Consider the following 23582-nt stretch of genomic DNA (forward strand, 5'->3'; position numbering starts at 1 on the left):
TGTCCTACCATAAGGAGTATGGAATAGGGTTGAAGTAATTCATTTCTGGTGGTAGAGCCATTCAATAGGTACCCTAAAAAGCTTGAAGCAACAACCCATCAATGTACTTCCTCGTTCCGTGGTTTCCCTCATAGCTCTGATTTCGAAAGTGAAGCCTGAGGTAGTTCCCCGCAGGAAGAGGCCTCTTGACCCTGGTCTCTACCCAAGAGTCTAGAGACCTTTGTGAACTAGCATACTATGACAAATTCTCACCTCATAGGATTTCCCCTCAATTCGTGCCGGGGTGTTATGAGAGGAATTTTTTTTAATTTAATGTTGGCATCTTCATGCTTCCTTCTCGACCACTTGGGTCTCGTTCTGTTAGACCTGTTAATAATTTCCGCCTACCTTTATGGCCTCTGTCTGATCGATTCTGCGTCTTCATTTCCTCTTTGGTGGACCCAAAGGCCGGCAGGCTGGCTGCCTGCTCTGCTTTTCTTCTCGTGTTGCTCGTTCTGCTAGATCCTGTCGCTTAGAAGAGTAGGGATTAGAGGATATTCTTAGGAGTGGTCGAGGTATTGGCAGGAATGTAATGTTTGGGAGAACATTGGATTTTTGAGGTAGGTATGGGGAACGAAGCAGGCTAGGATTAACCACGCCACATTTTCTGGTCAGTCTTAGTTTCACTGTCTACTTTACAGCAGGCAGTTACTACAAGCCCTTCCACCACGACAAGGTGCTGACTTCGGAAGAGAGTGCACTACCTAATTTTTAGGGTTAGAAGATTTGTCGAGATTGGATCCAGAGAAATCACTAGCGAATTTGACAGAGGTATTTCTGTATGATAGTTTATCCATTTTTGAAAATTGACGTCACATTAATTTTACTAGAGTCGAGGTGTTGCCTGTGGACCGAAGAACTAGTCAATCGAGATGTACTAACATACAGAGTCGCAAGGTGCTTCAGATTACAAGCTCTACAATACTGTTCTGCAGCACGTTGCTCTGAATCAGGTCGCTGATCTATGGTTTAGAAATAGTATATTATATACCGCGGGACTGAAGTAGTACATTTAATCCTGAAGGTAAAGTTCATAATTTACCTGAAGGATTAAATGTACTTCAGTCGCAAGGTATATACGATACTTTTCGTACTTCCGGTATGATTTTATTAATTATTTCAATAATTTCAATCAGTTTTTTCTCTCTTCAACTCATTTAATAAACTGTCTTTAAAATAAGTTACCATAGTAACATTGCGTTGTGACAATTATAATTCAGAAACATTGTCATTACTAGTGTCATTGTAAAGAAACATTGTTATTGATAATTATTGGTATCATGAGTGGAGAAGGTGTATCTGATATTGATAAAAGAGCAGCCGAAGTAGGTGAAGAATTGTTACCACCGAAATCTAGAAAACTGTACGAGCAGCAGTACGATGCTTTTAAAAAGTGGTGCCGCTTAAAAAATGTGAGACAACCTACTGAAAATGCGCTGTTAGTCTACTTCAATGATAAATCAAAAGCGGTTTGTGCCTCAACTCTCTGGGCACATTACTCAATGCTGAAATCGGTTATTAACATTAGAGAAGATATTGATATAAGTAAATTTCCAAAATTATTAGCTTTTTTGAAGAGAAGAAATGAGGGATTTAAGCCAAAGAAGTCAAGAACTTTCACGTCTGAGCAGGTAGATCAGTTCTTACGGGAGGCTCCGGATGATAAATATTTAATGCTTAAGGTAAATTTGGAAATTTGTTTATATTCAGAAATTTTAAGAAATCAATTTTTTTGTAGGTTGCACTTATTTTGGGCGTTGCGGGAGCTTGTCGTGGAAAAGAGTTGGTTGATTTAGAAATCGACGATGTGAGAGATTTGGGCGATTCCTTCCTAATTGCGATAAGAAACACCAAAAATAAAATTGACCGAAATTTTGTGATCAAAAATTCAGAAAACAGTGCCATCAGTTTTGTGGCGATATTTCGAAAATATGTGACATTGCGAAAGACAGGGACACCTCATTCAAAATTTTTTGTTCAATACATCAACAAAGAATGTACTACGCGAGTAGTAGGAAAAAACATGTTTGGTACATTTCCACGGCAAATAGCAGCTTTCTTGAAATTAGAAAATGCGACGTCTTATACGGGACATTGTTTTAGACGCACATCTGCGTCTTTGTTAGCTGATTCGGGAGCAACAATAGACGTGCTGAAGAGACATGGAGGATGGAAATCCTCCAACGTGGCCGAGGGATATTGTTAAGGCTTACAGAGGAAGAAGAAGAATCCTGCTTCGATGCTTTCTCCCACCATTGCCCCACCACCAGAGAGGGCTTCCAATTATTCAACATTCACAGTGACAATCAACCATTCACCAGTTATATTCAGTATTCAATCACTTAACACACCGGCAATCAGTAACTCAACAATCATTATATATTCAAGTATTCACAAGTTATTAATATTATAATTTTATACAGTGTTTGTGTTAATATATATTAAACAGTAAAAATCACACGTATTTTCTTACAAACAAATCAAGCATAAACACCACAAGTTACTGGAGCCGAATCAAGCAAGCAAGCAATCAATCTATCCAACTGTTCATGGTCCTTCGACAGCCAAATTCACAACGAATCAGTGAAAATACTAATCAAGAAACAAGTGATTGAATATAACATCAAACAAGAAGGCCCACATACACGTTCATGGTCCTTCGATAGCCAAATTCACAAGAATCAGTGAAACAGCAGAAAAACACAGTAAGTCATTCACTATCCTTCTATATATTATTATCCACATCAATTCCCTATTTTTGAGTATTTTCAATCTGACAAAATACATATATAACTAAATCAAAATGGTTGAAGCATTGAAACTCAAAAGAGGACAAATCAAAGGGCAACTAACTCGATTTAGCAATTTTCTATCTAATCTGTCGGATGGAAGTTGTAAAGCGGACATTCACCAAATCAATAGTCGATTAGAAAAACTGAGAACGCTTTATGACAATTTCGATCATATTCAAGGCAACATCGAGTTAGAAACCGGGAAGATAGATGATGACGAGCGAGCATATTTCGAAGAAACGTATTTTGACTTAGAAGCTCAGGCACTCGAATTAATTTCCAAAAATTCTATAAAAACTTGCCCTTCAGAAAACGGATCTGTTCATTCGAACAATCCAATAAGTTCAATACAACTGCCTCATTTAACCTTACCCGATTTCCAGGGTTCTTATACGCAATGGTTAACTTTTCACGATACCTTCGATTCATTAATAAATTCAAACTCTCAACTTTCTGATGTTCAAAAATTCTATTACTTAAAATCATGTTTGAAATCGGAAGCTGCAGAGTTAATACGATCAATAGAAATCACCTCAGATAATTATAATATAGCATGGTCACTATTGAAAGAAAGGTATGAAAACAAAAGATTAATCATCCATACACACGTAAAATCAATATTTGAACTACCTCCTGTCAAAAACGAAGCATACTTTCATTTGAGAAAACTTCTAGATAATTTCAATAAAAATATACGATCATTAAAAGCTCTAAATCAACCCATTGAAAGCTGGGATACTCTTTTAGTACATATATTATCATCAAAATTGGATTCAATCACCAAAAGAGAATGGGAAGAATTCGTAAACGCAAATTTAGATAATAAAACACTTCCCACATTATCAGAGTTGACTGATTTCCTGTCTAAAAGATGTCAACTTTTGGAAACAATAGAAAACAAAACTTCAACCCCGACTTCAACTAATCCCTATCGAGAATATAAAATAAATTCAAATTCACCAAAACAAAAACAAACATGTTCATTTTGTAAAGAAAATCATTTGAATTTTAAATGTCATAAATTCTTAGAAATGTCTACAAACGAAAGATTAGAAGAAGTTAAGAGAACCAAGCTTTGCACCAATTGCTTAAGGGATAATCACTCGCAATCAAAATGCAAATCACTTTCTAATTGCCGAATTTGTAAGAAAAGGCACAATACGTTACTCCATAACAACACTAAAAGCGATACTAAAAGTCCAAATTTCTCGGTAAATCACGCATCTAGTAATTATTCAGTACCTACTCAGGTAGAAGAAAACGATAATCCAAAAACCCATCAATCAAATTCGACTTTCACTTCGATACTAGAAAATAAGCCGACTAATTCTCTATTCTCAGAAAGTTCTCAGGTAATATTACCAACAGCTAAAATCAATATTTGTGACTCAAAGGGAAAATTAATACCATGTAGAGCAATTCTAGATACTGGGTCACAAAGCAATTTTATATCTTCATCTTTAGCCAAAAAACTTAATCTCAAAGTTTCTAAAATCAATCTCCCAGTTATAGGTGTTAATGGTTCCGCAAGTTATATTCAAGGGAGATTGGAGACGTCATTTATTTCAAATGATCGAAAATATCAAACTAAAGACACATTTTTAGTTGTTAATAAAATTACAAATCGTATGCCTCAAAATTCTTTCGACATTTCAAATTTAAATCTGCCAGACAACATTACCCTAGCTGACGATTCCTTTAACAAATCCGGTTCTATTGATGTATTGTTGGGTGCTAGTATATTCTTCGATGTCCTTATCCCTGGACAAATTAAAAACAATCATAATTGCCCCACATTACAGAATACCAAACTAGGTTGGATCGTTTCAGGCTCAATCAATAACGAAAGGCATTTGAATTCACCCGTCCTTTGTAATATAAATATTAACAATAATGAAAAACATCCAAATTTTTGGAAACTTGAAAGTACAAGACAAGAAAAAACTCATCGAAATTTCAAAATCAGAAAATCTTCTCATATTCGATAAACATAATGATATTATAAACCCATTAGGATTAATTCGGAGTCCAATTAAATTTATTTTAAGATTTGTACTGAAACATTGAATATCCGTTCTCTAAAGAGAACACTCGTCGGTAATCATATAGCGGAAATTCAAAAAATCACATAATTTCACAATTGTCGATTCAGAAAATAATCTTTTGCAAAACTATATTACTTCAAGGCTCATTCCGTAAGGTCAATTTTCTATTGTTGGTATTGACTTTGCAGATCCCATTAGTATTAAAGCTGTTCAATTAAGATCAAGAAATCGGTAAACTCATATCATATATTTGTTATTTCATAACTGAGGTTGTTCATATTGAACTTGTTGGAAATATGATTTCAACAAAAAATTGAAAACTTTGCAAACTATCTTTTAGTTTCGATTTGTTAAAAACGCTCATCTCACTTTTGACGGTTTATATACAGTTATTTGTCAGATTGAAACTATGCTCAACTCACGTCCTATTACCTCATTGTCTTCCGATCCTAATGACCTATCCCCCTTACACCTAAACATTTCCTTGTGGGTGACTCATTGATGGCTGCACAACAACGGGAATTCACAGAAATTCTCTATACACCTTTGAAGATATCAAAGACCCAAGCAGATTGCACAACATCAATGGCGTTTGGGAAGAATCGCGGATCTTCATCCAGGAGTGGACAATATTGTACGTGTCGTAAGCATCATCAGTGATGTTTTCAAGTGCAGTCCCCTACCAATGGAGGTTTAATATCAACAAGAATCAAGTCATTACCTGTCGCCTGACAATAGGAAGGTCATGAAAATCCTTTATTGAAAGTCAACCTTTCAAGGTGGCCGCGATGTTAAGGCTTACAGAGGAAGAAGAAGAATCCTGCTTCGATGCTTTCTCCCACCATTGCCCCACCACCAGAGAGGGCTTCCAATTATTCAACATTCACAGTGACAATCAACCATTCACCAGTTATAACTCAGTATTCAATCACTTAACACACCGGCAATCAGTAACTCAACAATCATACATATTCAAGTATTCACAAGTTATTAATATTATAATTTTATACAGTGTTTGTGTTAATATATATTAAACAGTAAAAATCATACGTATTTTCTTACACACAAATCAAGCATAAACACCACAAGTTACTGAAGCCGAATCTAAGTATATATAAAACCGCTTGCACATATACGTCAAACTTTAAACGTAAAATCACAGCCCAAACGGGACCATCTAGAGCAAAAATGACAAGAATAAGACCCCCCTCAAAATCGTCTGGAGATCCCGGGAAAAATCCCAAACCCTCGATTCTCCCCGCGGTTTTCGAGTATACGGGGTGTTTCGGATCATTTTGACATTTCAAGTCCCATATTTCTGTGGTATCTGTGGACAATTTGGCTGTCAGTGTCATGTTAATAATAAATATTCCATTTCGATATATGAAAGTTCTTGAAAAAGTTTGCAGTTTCCAAAATTGTTATTCAATATTTAAATAAATGCCGACAGATAAAATGCAAAGTTTTCGGCGAATCGAAAATTCGATAGATATTTGTCAAAATTTGGAAATGAACATTGATATCATCGAATGCATTTTCCTCAATTCAGGTTTGTTTTAAGTGTTTGTATCATTCAATTGGATATGAATGTTACTTTATTTCAGGAATTTTTCGTTTATTTTCCACAAACTATAAAACTACATTCTCTTTCGTGAGAATTTGAATCTATTGCGACAGAAGATGGAACTACAAAAGAGAACAGAAGCTTCATCTGATCATGTATTAAACAGATAGAAAAACTCCTTATAGATAATTCACAATTGGCTTTATTACTGGAAAAAGAGCCAAGTTAGTCAGATGACATTCAAAAATTTCCATGTGTTTTTGGAATATCTAAGATATACACTTTTACGACTGAAGAGTGCAAAAATGTAAGTTACCTATCAGTTTTTGAAGAATTTGAGTGCAGTGCTGTTGAATTTTTAATGAAGAAATCAAATCGTTGTGAAATCTTTCATACGAATAATTTCAACCATATATACCCTGTTATATTATCATAATATTATTTGTCGTTCAACTGAAACCTTGGAAATTAAGAGACTCTCAAACTTATAACCTGATTTCTCAAAAAGGTTCTACCTAGATATTAAATTTGCTTATGAGGTAACATAAGCCATGGGTATTCGAAAGGCAAGTCTATTCATTCTGTCTCTTTTCAGGTTGTTCATTTATAGCTATACTATATACATATATAAAATCAGTTCAAATTTTTCACTTGAATTACTAGTCAAAATGTTACAACAGAAATAAAATTTGAAGGATCATTCAGTATATGAAGAATTTTGACATGGCAGTTACTTTCGAAATTGGTATAAATTTTCCAGCAATTCAATGTAGGTATAAAATACTTTATACTTGCATCTTGAAATGAATTTTGCACTTTTTCAGTGTTCAATAATGAGATAATTATTAAATTGACTCAAGAGATTAACAGAGTATGCTTTATCAGGATTAGTTAATACTGCTAAAGACGTTAATAAACCTATTAATTTCTTATATGGTTCATCATTACAACTCTCTTTTGTTGAATCAAATTTCAATTAAGTTTTCAAAGGAGTTTTCATATGTTTACAATTAGACATGCTGAATTATTGCAATACATACTTGAAGAATATAAACAATTACTATACTACCTTTTTCATAATTTCTAGTGATATTCATCCCTAAACATTTTTAGCTTTCCCTGAATTCTTTATGATGAAATTATCACTTAAATATTCTATCAGATATATTCATTCAGAATTAACATTTGTTAAAACAAAAAAGTCAACCACGTACAATGCAACAACAGTTAGCATGTTATTTTTTGATTTTATGTGAATACAATGCTCAATTGTTGATCTTTTTTAACTAATATCTCTCAAAATTTCATTTACTATATATATTTCCCTGTTCAATTTACTTCTGAGTGAAACCCAGAGCTACAAGCTTGCTCTATAACGTAACGAACCATCACGATTAAGCTTTAATTCAGCTGTCCTCCACTGAATCAGAATTATCTAGTGAAATTTCTATATCATCTCTTATCAATGATAACTACATCTCGACTGGTATTAATGAAATTGTTACCTGTATCCCTTTGATCATTCACCAGAACCCACAAAAATCATTTTTGTCCATATACCTTCAAGAAATATGGAACAGAAAAGTATGCAAAATTCATCGATACAATTTTCAGACTTTAAAAACGCCTTAGTTCTTCAGGAATGTCCAATTGGTCTTTCAATATTATAAATTATGGAAAATAACCTACTATTAACCAAATTTTTAGATTTCAAAAGGTGTCCTTCCTTGTATTTCTCAATAAATTATGAAATAGAAGAATAATTTGTTGCTCAACTGAAAAAAGTATTGATGAACCTCGGAAATGAGGGACTTCTAATAACCTGATTTCTCAAAGATGTTACTGATATGATTACGATTGCTTGTAAGGCAACATTAGCCATGGGTTTTTGAAAGGTAGATCTATTCATTCTGCCCCTTTTTAGTTTATTATAGCTATACTGAATATTCCTAAAACAAAATTTCACTGTAGGTCTTTTCATAGATCTTATCGAATGATTATGTAAATTCAATATTTGTCAAAACTGAAAATAAACATTGAATGCAGTTTCTTTTTCAGGTAGTATTTCTATTGACTGATAATAACTCTCACATTTTGATTATGCATTTTTCCCAAATTTTTCAAAGAAGAAAGGAATTGCCATTTCTAGAGAAATGAGAATTTCAGATTTCAAAATGTCTAATTACTACTTCAAATATATATACACCCTATATAATTGTTGATCAAATATTGTGTATTTCTTTACAAATTAGTTAATAATTTGAAGCTTTAATCTCAATTTTCAGACTTGAATTGGCCCAACATCTCTAGATACTTCTAATTGATATTCGACAAATAAATATCCTGTATAATTATTCATCCAAACGAAAATAATCCATATTCTGAAAAGAAAAACAATGTTTACTATATAGAATTAATTTTAATAATGATTCAAAAGTGATGAAATTTTGCAGACTTACTTATTTTGGATCTTAGATCACGAATCCCCTTTCATAAATTCCTTAATCCAGCTAGTTTTTTTTTTTATTTGGGAAATTGGCCTAATGAAGGTGAGGTTATCCACATTAATAGCTAGTTTTCTTGTATTTTATTAACTGATTCTCGTAGGAAATGATTAATTAATCACATTTCAAGCTTTCCCTGAAATAAAAATGCCTTTTTTTCGTCAAAATCGATGGTTTTATCCATTGTTTATATATGGCGGCGGCCATCATGTTTAATACGTAAAGTCTGTCAGATGCAGCGTTGCCAGGTCGACAAGCCTAAAATATCGTACCGCGTGTTTAAAATCATCGTATTTTATCGTACATATTATCGTATCCCACTGATTTTTATCGTACACATTCGAAATAAAGGAAATTTTTGCGAGAATATGACAATTTGTGGAAAAGGATGAAAAAACAAGCAATGTATCGATTAAGTAATATATTTTTTATTTAGACAAAACGGTTAATGAATAATTAATTAATTATCAGACAAGATCAGAGAACCTGTATTTTCCTATTCACAGATTGTCGGTATTTTCACTTTATTCAGAATACACCTTATTCTAATGTCTCTTATGGTTAAATTTTACTTTATGAATAGGATAGATAGTAGAGATGCGTACAGATTCGAAAATAAAACAAGAAATTTTTTAAGGAAATCGTGAAAGAATGGATCGAATTTTACTTATAACATCGTGAAAATTGTTTCTGTTATTTTTGTGTTTTTTTTTTTTTTAAAATTACTCATTTTCATACAAGTTCTTTTCCCAAATAACTTAGAATATTGCAAAAAACATGCAATCGTCGACAAAGATGTAAAGGAAACCGAATAAACAATACCCAAATACAAAATTCTTTGAATATGGGTGTTCGAGGTACTAGATACGTTTCGAAATTGAATCTGAAATACTAATGAAAAATAATAATAAAAAAAATGAAAAATTTTTCGGAAATAATTCAAGGATCCTATTATTTAATGATACTTATACATATACTTAGGGTTGAAGTTTGTAAGTACGATTTCAAGTAACAAATTTATTTTGATAATTATATTTGACTTCAATAGTCTTTCTGAATTAAAATTAATGAATTTATTTAACATGCAATGTCATGTATTTCTTTTTCATATTAATTCAATTAAATATCTCTAGTGTGCTTTTTTGCAGATACGCCCTTTTCAATTGAAATAGCAGTATATTTTTGATGGTCTTTGTTATGTGCTTTCAACAATTGAACATTTGCTCCCATATCCACATATTATAAAATAATATGAATCTAAATACTTGAATTGATTGGAAATACGAAGAAATATCTTCGTAAAAATTCTCTATGAAATAAGGGTCATCAAAAAAACGATTTTGTTGTGTGAAATGAATATATTCAAATCTGAAATATTCAGCCACTCAAATATGTCAATGAAATACCTGTTACAAACAATTTTTTTTCACTAAATAGAATACCAAATATGAGATAATGGTATATTTTCAACTGAAGTTTGAACACCATCTGTTTTTAATGAGGCACCTACCCTTCGGATATTCCATGATTCTTTGTATTTATTTTCAACCGACAGCCAGAAAAGAAATTTTATGATTTTATTATGTTTAAGTAGGTTCGTTCTTCTAGATCCACGTAGAACGTAGAACCCCAATGAACTATGAATTGATTCATCGGAACATTCTAAAGTCTAGACTTTCCCAACCGTTTCGGTTAGATTTTTTAAAACTACTAAAATCTACCAAATGATTTCTTCCTACTAAAAACTTCATGAAAATGCGAAAAATCTACTAAAAAAGAAAATTTCTACTAAATCTGGCCATACTCAGTTTCATTATATTTTTAGTATCTATGGAAATTTCAACTCAAATGATAGGTACACTGAAATGATCGTACAAAACGCTATTATCGTACATGCGGTATCGTACATAGTACCGATCAGCAAATTATCGTACAAAACGATAATTATCGTACGAACGGCAACGCTGGTCAGATGCGAAATAATCTGCAACGTTGCCTGTATGCCAGATCTTCTTGATGGGATCGGTTTTTTACTTGGTGGAAATTCATATTAATAGATTGTTTGAGATTATGACGTATTATAAAACTGTATGGAAACTCATAATTTTCGCACAGCTATTCGAGCAGAAAATTCGGCAAGTTTATTTTCGAAATGAATAAATGGTAGTTCATATGGTGTTATTCTGGTTTTTTCGATATTGACATCGAATTCAGTATAGTCCTCCTGAACATATACAGGGACATTGATGATGACGAGGACGCTGTGATTACAAGGTTTTCAAGGGGTTCACAGACCAAATTAGATTTTGTGTTATACTTGCCAATTGTCTTCTTTTTTTTTTAATGAAACAATAGATTTACTATTTTTTTTTTTAATTTCTACCTGAATGGCTAAAACCGTGATAAGTAAATAAATATATTATAATATAACAAATACATAAGCGTACACATTTTTTTACCGAAATTTGAGGCTTTATTGTAAAACACTGGTTATACATTTATGATTCGAAATATTGCCCATCGCTGGTCACTATACTTTCTCACATCTTTCGGGCAGCGTACGAATTGAAAAAACTGGTCATCTTTTGAAGCGATCCAAGTTTTTAATTCTTCATAAGATAGGAAGTGCTGGTCAGCCAGGCTGTGTGCTATTGATCGAAACAAGTGATAATCCGAGGAAGCAACGTCTGGAGAATACGTCAGGTGGGGTAGGAATTCCCATTTTAACTCTTTCAAGTATATCTTGACTTTCGCAACATGGAGTCGAGCATTGTCATGCAATAGAATCCATTCATCTACTCTCTCGTCGTATTGCGGCGGTTTGTCTCTCAATGCTCAACACAAACGCATTGATTGCGTTCGATAACGATCGCCTGTGATCGTTTCAGTCGGTTTTAACAACTCATAATACACTACACCGAGCTGGCCCCACCAAATACTGAGCATGACCTTAGAACCGAGAATATTCGGTTTAGCCGTCGACGTGGAAGCATGGCCGGGATATCCACATGATCTTATGTGCTTGGGACTATCGTAATGAACCCGTTTTTCGTCTCCAGTCCCAATCCGATGCAGAAATTCCTTCCGTCTTTGCCTCGAAAGCAGCTGTTCACAAACAAACAAACTCCGTTCAAACACCTCCCGGCTTCAACTCGTACGGCACCCACTTTTCTTGTTTCTGAATCATTCCTATGACTTTCAGGCATTTTGAAATGGCTTGTAGGCTTAATGATCCTGTCAATTATTGTTGCGTTTGAAATGAGTCTTGATCAAGTATTGCCTCCAATTCTGCATCTTCAAAAACCTTCTCTCTTCCACCGCGATGCTGGTCTTCGACATCAAAATCACCATTCTTGAAGCGTTGAAACCACTCTCGGCACGTTCTTTCACTAATAGCGGCCTCACCATAGGTATTTGAGAGCATTCGATGAGCCTCAGCCGCAGATTTATTCATATTTCAGTAGAAAATTAAAACCTCCCTCAAATGACGAGAATTTGACTCGTAAGCTGACATGGATAATCGTGAATAACTTTATGATGCAGACACAAATCGACTAACATGTCGATGGCGTTATGTTCACAAATAACTAAACTTATTGTATGACATCTACGATATATTTATTTCGACTATCACTTACCGTTACAGCCAGCTATTGCCCAACGGCAGGAGCAAAGTTGTAGGCCTAAATCTAATATTTCGGAATATGACATTGTTCAGCTAAAATATTTTCGAAGTTCAGGCGCTTCCGGTTATATAAGAATTAAAAAAATTTTTTTTTTCATTTTATGTCTCAGATATTATCGAGATTTCCATTCTCAATTACTCTTTGCTAAAATTATTGTGTTAGTCCTCATAGTTTTCAAAATATCAAGGAAAAACCGTAAAAAAGAGAGAATTTCCTTAGTCACAATTACCTGAATTATTTTTACTGTGAATATCCTATGCCTATGTCAATTCACTTTCTCAAACTAAAATGATGTTGGAACATCGTGCATATCTTGAATTTGAGAAATATCATCACAGGGTGCCAAAAATTGTAAACAAAATTTGATCATAACTTTCGATTTTCAAATCAGAACCCTATTTTTTTGTGATTTCGCTGGATTCTACGGTAAAAAATAAGGGTAGTGTCCAAACGTGATTATGCTCTCAAATTCAATAATTCAAGAGTTATTTGAGATTTTATGAATTTATGTTATACGTAGGGTCAATTTTATTCGATCTGTTTCCAGACAGACTAGCAATAATACTCTATGACCATAGAAATTTAAATATCTAATTACTTTACATGTGACAGGTATTTTCATTATCAAAGCTTCACTAATTTGATTTCACGAATTGTATTTCCGATATTCAAATGACAAAATTCTGGATATACTTTTCTCTAATTATGTGGCAAATCAGTTCTTTCCGGCACATTTTGTGGAACAAAATAGACTGGAACGGATTTATATATTATTTGTCAAATTTGTGATACAGAAAACTGTTCTACCAACCAACATTTTTCAATGCAAAAATCACTAATAGATATTTATGGAAATTTCCGTCAATTTCAATAAAAAGGCAGTGAATTCGGGAACATAATGTTTAAAACTCGTACAGAAGGCTCATTCTACCACTCGGTCATTTTGAACTCTTGGAAGAATAACAATAAGTTCTGCACTTGTATTATAAATATCTTATTCCATATTCACGATGAATGCATTAGAATTATTGGTAGAACTCATCAAATTTTAAATCAGAAATTTCCTCATCTTCTTGAAAGGATGTTGCATACTTCATGAATATCCATTATACTGGATGGAGTACCTACCTAGAAGAAAAAAACCTCTACCTACCAAATGAAATAAAATCATGCAGGACTCCTGTGTGCCAATTCTATTGATATGAAAAAGCGGTAGAATACATTTTATGAATTCAGGAAAAAATCAGCGTGGTGATGAAAAGGGAGTAACAGAAAGTTTGAAACATCCTTCCGAATTATCTTCTCGTCAATTGGTGATAAATGTGGATATTTCTGATTGAATGCTCGACAAGTTCTCGAAACAATTCTGTTACATTCACCGTGGATATGGAATAGATCCAGAATTTCATTATTTGAATAACGGGGATTCATATCGTCAAATTATAATCTACTAGATTCAATAATGAGTACACCTGTCACTTTGAAATAATTGAATATTTGAAACGCACTCTAGAAACAGATTGAATGAAATTGACCCTACGTATAACATAAATTCATAAAATCTGGAATAACTCTTGAATTATTGAATTTGAGAGCATAATCATGTTTGAACACTACCCTTATTTTTACCGTAGAATTCAACGAAATCACAAAAAAATAGGGTTCTGTTTTGAAAATCGAAAGTTATGATCAAATTTTGTTCACAATTTTTAGCACAATATTTGAAACACCCTGTGATGATATTTTTCAAATTCAAGATATGCACGATATTCCAACATCATTCTAGTTTGTGAAAATGAATTGAGTACACGCATACGATATTCACAGTGAAAATAATTCACGTGATAGTGACTATGGAAATTGTCTCTTTTTTACGTTTTTTTCTTAATATTTTGAAAACTATGAGAATTAACGCAATAATTTTAGCAAAGAGTATTTGAGAATGGAAATCTTGATAATATCTGAAACATAAAATGAAAACAAATATTTTTTTCGAAGAATTTTTTTTTAATTCTTGTATAACCGGAAGTGCCAGAACTTCTAAAATATTTTAGCTGAATAGGGCATCATGAACAATGTCATATTCTGAATTTTCAGATTTCAAATCGGCCCCGTTCTTCAGAAACGTCTAATAGGCCTTCGAACTTGAAACACCCTGTATAAATATTCATATAAATATCTAAATATAAATATTTTTGAGAGGTTAAGCTCGATATCGGTGTAATCTGGGATTTGGTACCATAGAAAAACTCGAAACCCTTAACGGCGAACCCCCTCAAACTTAAGGCTAGGACCGCCCTTGATTTGTCGTCATGGAAAGTTATTTGCATCAAATATTTTCATGTGAGCAAGGGCGAAATGGTATGTTCTAGGAAAAAAGTCATATAGAATTCTACCCTAGAATCAGCATAGGATACCGAGTGAATCGTCTAAAATCAGCTAACGATACAAGGTTTCCGAAAAAAATCTTTTATTTTCTAGAGGGATACCCAGTGAAGGATCTACCGGCATAGTGACGGGGTCCAAGGGGCGGAGCCCCTTCGGCGAGCAGAGCGAGTCTAAGTATATATAAAACCGCTTGCACATATACGTCAAACTTTAAACGTAAAATCACAGCCCAAACGGGACCATCTAGAGCAAAAATGACAAGAATAAGACCCCCCTCAAAATCGTCTGGTGATCCCGGGAAAAATCCCAAACCTTCGATTCTCCCCGCGGTTTTCGAGTATACGGGGTGTTTCGGATCATTTTGACATTTCAAGTCCCATATTTCTGTGGTATCTGTGGACAATTTGGCTGTCAGTGTCATGTTAATAATAAATATTCCATTTCGATATATGAAAGTTCTTGAAAAAGTTTGCAGTTTCCAAAATTGTTATTCAATATTTAAATAAATGCCGACAGATAAAATGCAAAGTCTTCGGCGAATCGAAAATTCGTTTGTCAAAATTTGGAAATGAACATTGATATCATCGAATGCATTTTCAGTTCAGGTTTGTTTTAAGTGTTTGTATAATTCAATTGGATGAATGTTACTTTATTTCAGGAATTTTTCGTTTATTTTCCACAAACTATAAAACTACATTCTCTTTCGTGAGAATTTGAATCTATTGCGACAGAAGATGGAACTACAAAAGAGAACAGAAGCTTCATCTGATCATGTATTAAACAGATAGAAAAACTCCTTATAGATAATTCACAATTGGCTTTATTACTGGAAAAAGAGCCAAGTTAGTCAGATGACATTCAAAAATTTCCATGTGTTTTTGGAATATCTTAAATATACACTTTTACGACAGAAGAGTGCAAAAATATAAATGATCAATCCGTTTTTGAAGAATTTGAGTGCAGTGCTGTTGAATTTATAATGAATAAGTCAAATCGTTGTGAAATCTTCAATAAGAATAATTTCAACTATATATACTAGGATATACATATAAAAAATCAGTTGAAATACTAGTCAAAATGTTACGACAGAAATAAAATTTAAAGGATCATTCAGTATATGAAGAATTCCAACATGGCAGTTACTTTTGAAATTGGTATCACTTTTCCAGCAATTCAATGTAGGTATAAAATACTTTAAAAAGTAACTATTCTTTAAAACTTTCCATTTCATGAATGAATGATTAAACTCGTATAAACATGTAGTTACCTATTTCACTAAAGTTTTCAATCGTTATAGGAATAGTGGCAGTCATTTCAAATACTGAACACATCTTCTGACTGAAGTAAAACTTGAACAATGATCTTTTTTTACTTGCATCTTGAAATGAATTTTGCACTTTTTCAGTGTTCAATAATGAGATAATTATTAAATTGACTCAAGAGATTAACAGAGTATGCTTTATCAGGATTAGTTAGTACTGCTAAAGATGTTAATAAACCTATTAATTTCTTATATGGTTCATCATTACAACTCTCTTTTGTTGAATCAAATTTCAATTAAGTTTTCAAAGGAGTTTTCATATGTCTACAATTGAATTATTGCAATACATATTTGAAGAATATAAACAATTACTATACTACCTTTTTCATAATTTCTAGTGATATTCATCCCTAAACATTTTTAGCTTTCCCTAAATTCTTTATGATAAAATTATCACTTAAATTTTCTATCAGATATATTCATTCAGAATTAACATTTGTTAAAACAAAAAAGTCATCCACGTACAATGGAACAACAGTTAGCAAGTTATTTTTTGATTTTATGTAAATACAATGCTCAATTATTGATCTTTTTTAACTAATATCTGTCAAAATTTCATTTACTATATATATTGTCCTGTTCAATTTACTTCTGAGTAAAACCCAGAGCTACAAGCTTGCTCTATAACGTTACGAACCATCACGATTAAGCTTTAATTCAGCTGTCCTCCACTGAATCAGAATTATCTAGTGAAATTTCTATATCATCCCTTGTCTATGATAACTATATCTTGACTGGTATTAATGAAATTGTTACCTGTATCCCTTTGATCATTCACCAGAACCCACAAAATCATAATAATCATAATAACCTACTATTAACCAAATTTTTAGATTCCAAAAGGTGTACTTCCTTGTATTCTAAATATATACACCCTATATAATTGTTGATCGAATATTGTATTTCTTAATAAATTATGAAATAGAAGAATAATTTGTTGCTCAACTGAAAAAAGTATTGATGAACCGAAATGAGGGAATTCTTATAACCTGATTTCTCAAAGATGTTACACCAAAATATGATATTATTACGATTGCTTGTAAGGCAACATTAGCCATGGGTTTTTGAAAGGTAGATCTATTCATTCTGCCCCTTTTCAGTTTATTATAGCTATACTGAATATTCCTAAAATAAAATTTCACTGTAGGTCTTTTCATAGATCTTATCGAATGATTATGTAAATTCAATATTTGTCAAAACTGAAAATAAACATTGAATGCAGTTTCTTTTTCAGGTAGTATTTCTATTGACTGATAATAACTCACATTTTGATTATGCATTTTCCCAAATTTTTTAAAGAAGAAAGAAATTGCCATTTCTAGAGAAATGAGAATTTCAGATTTCAAAATGTCTAATTACTACTTCAAATATATATACACCCTATATAATTGTTGATCAAATATTGTGTATTTCTTTACAAATTAGTTAATAATTTGAAGCTTTAATCTCAATTGTCAGACTTGAATTGGCCCAACATCTCTAGATACTTCTAATTGATATTCGACAAATAAATATCCTGTATAATTATCCATCCAAACGAAAATAATCCATCTTCTGAAAAGAAAAACAATGTTTACTAAATAGAATTAATTTTAATAATGATTCAAAAGTGATGAAATTTTGCAGACTTACTTATTTTGGGTCTTAGATCACGAATACGCTGTCATAAATTCCTTAATCCAGCTAGTTTTTTTTTTTTTAATTGTGAAATTGGCCTAATGAAGGTGAGGTTATCCACATTAATAGCTAGTTTTCTTGTATTTTATTAACGGATTCTCGTTAGAAATGATTAATTAATCACATTTCAAGCTTTCCCTGAAATAAAAATGCCTTTTTTTCGTCAAAATCGATGGTTTTATCGATTGTTTATATATGGCGGCGGCCATCATGTTTGATACGTATTACGTAACGTCTGTCCATAGACCTAATATATATTAGGTCTATGCGTCTGTCAGATGCGAAATAATCTGCAACGTTGCCTGTATGCCAGATCTTCTTGATGGGATCGGTTTTTTACTTGGTGGAAATTCATATTAATAGATTGTTTGAGATTATGACGTATTATAAAACTGTATGGAAACTCATAATTTTCGCACAGCTATTCGAGCAGAAAATTTGGCAAATTTATTTTCGAAATGAATAAATGGTAGTTCATATGGTGTTATTCTGGTTTTTTCGATATTGGCATCGGATTCAGTTTAGTCCTCCTGAACATATACAGGGACATTGATGTTGACGAGGACGCTGTGATTACAAGGTTTTCAAAGGGTTCACAGACCAAATTAGATTTTGTGTTATACTTGCCAATTGTCTTCTTTTTTTTTCATATGAAACAATAGATTTACTATTTTTTTTTTTTTTAATTTCTACCTGAATGGCTAAAACCGTGATAAGTAAATAAATATATTATAATATAACAAATACATAAGCGTACAAATTTTTTTACCGAAATTTGAGGCTTTATTGTAAAACACTGGTTATACATTTATGATTCGAAATATTGCCCATCGCTGGTCACTATACTTTCTCACATCTTTCGGGCAGCGTACGAATTGAAAAAACTGGTCATCTTTTGAAGCGATCCACGAATCGATCCAAGTTTTTAATTCTTCATAAGATAGGAAGTGCTGGTCAGCCAGGCTGTGTGCTATTGATCGAAAGAAGTGATAGTCCGGGGGAGCAACGTCTGGAGAATACGTCGGGTGGGGTAGGAATTCCCATTTCAACTTTTTCAAGTATATCTTGACTTTCGCAACATGGAGTCGAGCATTGTCATGCAGTAAAATCCATTGATCTACTCTCTCGTCGTATTGCGGCGGTTTGTCTCTCAATGCTCGACACAAACGCATTGATTGCGTTCGATAACGATCGCCTGTGATCGTTTCAGTCGGTTTTAACAACTCATAATACACTACGCCGAGCTGGTCCCACCAAATACTGAGCATGACCTTAGAAGCATGGCCGGGATATCCACATGATTTTATGTGCTTGGGATTATCGTAATGAACCCGTTTTTCGTCTCCAGTCCCAATCCGATGCAGAAATTCCTTCCGTCTTTGCCTCGAAAGCAGCTGTTCACAAACAAACAAACTCCGTTCAAACACCTCCCGGCTTCAACTCGTACGGCACCCACTTTTCTTGTTTCTGAATCATTCCTATGACTTTCGGGCGTTTTGAAATGGCTTGTAGTCCTAATGATCCTGTCAATTATTGTTGCGTTTGAAATGAGTCTTGATCAAGTATTGCCTCCAATTCTGCATCTTCAAAAACCTTCTCTCTTCCACCGCGATGCTGGTCTTCGACATCAAAATCACCATTCTTGAAGCGTTGAAACCACTCTCGGCACGTTCTTTCACTAATAGCGGCCTCACCATAGGTATTTGAGAGCATTCGATGAGCCTCAGCCGCAGATTTATTCATATTTCAGTAGAAAATTAAAACCTCCCTCAAATGACGAGAATTTGACTCGCAAGCTGACATGGTTAATCGTGAATAACTTTATGATGCAGACACAAATCGACTAACATGTCGATGGCGTTATGTTCACAAATAACTAAACTCATTGTATGACATCTACGATATATTTGTTTCGACTACCACTTACCGTTACAGCCAGCTATTGCAAAACGGCAGGAGCAAAGTTGTACGCCTAAATCTAAAATTTCGGAATATGACATTGTTCAGCTAAAATATTTTCGAAGTTCAGGCGCTTCCGGTTATATAAGAATTAAAAAAAATTCTTTCAAAACAAATTTTTTTTCATTTTATGTCTCAGATATAATCGAGATTTCCATTCTCAATTACTCTTTGCTAAAATTATTGTGTTAGTCCTAATAGTTTTCAAAATATCAAGGAAAAACCGTGAAAAAGAGAGAATTCCCTTAGTCACAATTACCTGAATTATTTTTACTGTGAATATCCTGTGCCTATTTCAATTCACTTTCTCAAACTAAAATGATGTTGGAACATCGTGCATATCTTGAATTTGAGAAATATCATCACAGGGTGCCAAAAATTGTGAACAAAATTTGATCATAACTTTCGATTTTCAAATCAGAACCCTATTTTTTTGTGATTTCGCTGGATTCTACGGTAAAAAATAAGGGTAGTGTCCAAACGTGATTATGCTCTCAAATTCAATAATTCAAGAGTTATTTGAGATTTTATGAATTTATGTTATACCTACGTAGGGTCAATTTTATTCGATCTGTTTCCAGACAGACTAGCAATAATACTCTATGACCATAGAAATTTAAATATCTAATTACTTTACATGTGACAGGTATTTTCATTATCAAAGCTTCACTAATTTGATTTCACGAATTGAATTTCCGATATTCAAATGACAAAATTCTGGATATACTTTTCTCTAATTATGTGGCAAATCAGTTTTTTCCGGCACATTTTGTGGAACAAAATAGACTGGAACGGATTTATCTATTATTTGTCAAATTTGTGATACAGAAAACTGTTCTACCAACCAACATTTTTCAATGCAAAAATCACTAATAGATATTTATGGAAATTTCCGTCAATTTCAATAAAAAGGCAGTGAATTCGGGAACATAATGTTTAAAACTCGTACAGAAGGCTCATTCTACCACTCGGTCATTTTGAACTCTTGGAGGAATATCAATAAGTTCTGCACTTGTATTGTAAATATCTAATTCCATATTCACGATGAATGCATTAGAATTATTGGTAGAACTCATCAAATTTTAAATCAGAAATTTCCACATCTTCTTGAAAGGATGTTGCATACTTCATGAATATCCATTATACTGGATGGAGTACCTACTTTGAAGAAAAAACCTCTACCTACCAAATGAAATAAAATCATGCAGGACTCCTGTGTGCCAATTCTATTCATATGAAAAAGCGGTAGCATACATTTTATGAATTCAGGAAAAAATCAGAGTGTTGATGAAAAGGGAGTAACAGAAAGTTTGAAACATCCTTCCGAATTATCTTCTCGTCAATTGGTGGTAAATGTGGATATTTCTGATTGAATGCTCGACAAGTTCTCGAAACAATTCAGTTGCATTCACCGTGGATATGGAATAGATCCAGAATTTCATTATTTGAATAACGGGGATTCATATCGTCAAATTATAATCTACTAGATTCAATAATCATTTTTGAACACTACCCTTATTTTTACCGTAGAATTCAACGAAATCACAAAAAAATAGGGTTCTGATTTGAAAATCAAAAGTTATGATCAAATTTTTTTCACAATTTTTGGCACAATATTTGAAACACCCTGTGATGATATTTTTCAAATTCAAGATATGCACGATATTCCAACATCATTCTAGTTTGTGAAAGTGAATTGAGTATACGCATAGGATATTCACAGTGAAAATAATTCACGTGATAGTGACTATGGAAATTCTCTCTTTTTTACGGTTTTTTCTTAATATTTTGAAAACTATGAGAACTAACGCAATAATTTCAGCAGAGAGTAATTGAGAATGGAAATCTTGATAATATCTGAGACATAAAATGAAAAAAAATATTTTTTTCGAAGAATTTTTTTTTAATTCTTGTATAACCGGAAGTGCCAGAACTTCTAAAATATTTTAGCTGAATAGAGCATCATGAACAATGTCATATTCTGAACTTTCAGATTTCAAATCGTCCCCGTTCTCCAGAAACGTCTAATAGGCCTTCGAACTTGAAACACTCTGTATAAATATTCATATAAATATCTAAATATAAATATTTTTGAGAGGTTAAGCTCGATATCGGTGTAATCTGGGATTTGGTACCATAGAAAAACTCGAAACCCTTAACGGCGAACCCCCTCAAACTTAAGGCTAGGACCGCCCTTGATTTGTCGTCATGGAAAGTTATTTGCATCAAATATTTTCATGTGAGCAAGGGCGAAATGGTATGTTCTAGGAAAGAAGTCATATAGAATTCTACCCTAGAATCAGCATAGGATACCGAGTGAATCGTCTAGAATCAGCTAACGATACAAGGTTTCCGAAAAAAATCTTTTATTTTCTAGAGGGATACCCAGTGAAGGATCTACCGGCATAGTGACGGGGTCCAAGGGGCGGAGCCCCTTCGGCGAGCAGAGCGAGTCAATCAACATAAAATCAATCCAATTCGTTCAGATATATTGAATCGTCTATTAAAAATAAACAAAAAATTTCAGATAAAATATTTGGTCAAGTCGCCGATTCGTCCACTATAGTTATGTCACAGTCCTCATTCTCGCTTCCTGTTTCCGCAGGATCTTCGAAACAAACACCAGTTCAATATGAAAAGGACCTATCTGTTACTCGTCAGTTACCTGGTGCATTAACCCAGGAAAGACTGGTCAATATGAAGAACTGTCACAATATTAATTTGAATATTAACGTTAATTACCATTCTAATTAATTATATTTTTCAATAAAATATCTCTTAAATTCGTTTGTTTGTGATTTAATCGTTCCGGGAGTTTCGTCAATATTTAATCCCGGAGGGATTAAATGTGACACTTTAGTACCTGTCACAAGGGAGTGAAGTTGTCACTTTAGGCCCGGAAGTGCGAAAAGGAAATTATCTGTTGCTGCAATCATACTATCATACCTTAGTGATACCATCCACGATTAATGTTTCTTTTGACTACAAAGCAGTGTGGCTAAGTTTCAAACTGGTGCAGAGAAGAGCGGCATTCGGAGGAAATATAGCATAATGAGCCTCAGGAAGGAATCGCTTATCTGTAATGTTCTGCAAAAGCCAAATACCATAAGTTTCACCAGTACATAATTCGAAACTACCAAGTCTCTTTGTAGTCGAAAAATTTTTCACTTTCTTCAATTTTTTATTTATATTCATTATATGTATTTGATCCATTTTTTTTATCGTTTTAGACTTTTTCCGACTCAAAATTCAAAAATACGAACAGAAATGAACGATATGTTGGAAAAACGACTCTTAAAAACAATTGGTTCCAGTTGCATCCTCATCTGTTGTCATATGTTGAAAACAAGACATTATTTAAAATGAATTGAAAGTTGATTCAAGCTTGGAAATATAGTTATTACCCCTATACTCCAACTTTTACTTCGGCCACGTCCTTTTCATGCTTCGTAAGTAGGCACAACAGATGGATCAAAATTACAGCAATTTTTAGGAACATCAACACCTCTCTTTATGATGGCAATACCAGAACAGGCTGAAATTACAGGTTACTTCTATTGTTGACTTCATTCGAACCTACCATTACTATATTCGCTGGTAGAAATAA

The 23582-nt window shown here is 33.2% G+C and overlaps 1 protein-coding gene across 1 annotated transcript; it reads left to right on the forward strand.

Annotated features, from left to right (window-relative positions):
* The first annotated feature begins 1656 nt into the window (after window positions 1-1656).
* On the forward strand, window positions 1657-22744 carry LOC123678443. The gene is made up of 2 exons (XM_045615471.1): window positions 1657-2235; window positions 22462-22744. The coding sequence occupies exons 1-2, from the start codon at window positions 2063-2065 to the stop codon at window positions 22727-22729; spliced, it is 441 nt and encodes a 146-aa protein (XP_045471427.1). The 5' UTR covers window positions 1657-2062; the 3' UTR covers window positions 22730-22744.
* Window positions 22745-23582: the final 838 nt, after the last annotated feature.

This window comes from Harmonia axyridis, chromosome 4 (genome assembly GCF_914767665.1).
Source record: "Harmonia axyridis chromosome 4, icHarAxyr1.1, whole genome shotgun sequence".
NCBI lineage: Eukaryota > Metazoa > Arthropoda > Insecta > Coleoptera > Coccinellidae > Harmonia > Harmonia axyridis.

Excerpts from the sequence above, each read along its gene's own strand:
- LOC123678443 (XM_045615471.1), top strand. The coding sequence starts at position 2,063 with ATGTTTGGTACATTTCCACGGCAAATAGCAGCTTTCTTGAAATTAGAA. Across the intron at positions 2,236-22,461 it reads TCCTCCAACGTGGCCGAGGG|ATATATTGAATCGTCTATTA; the intron begins ATATTGTTAAGG and ends CAATTCGTTCAG.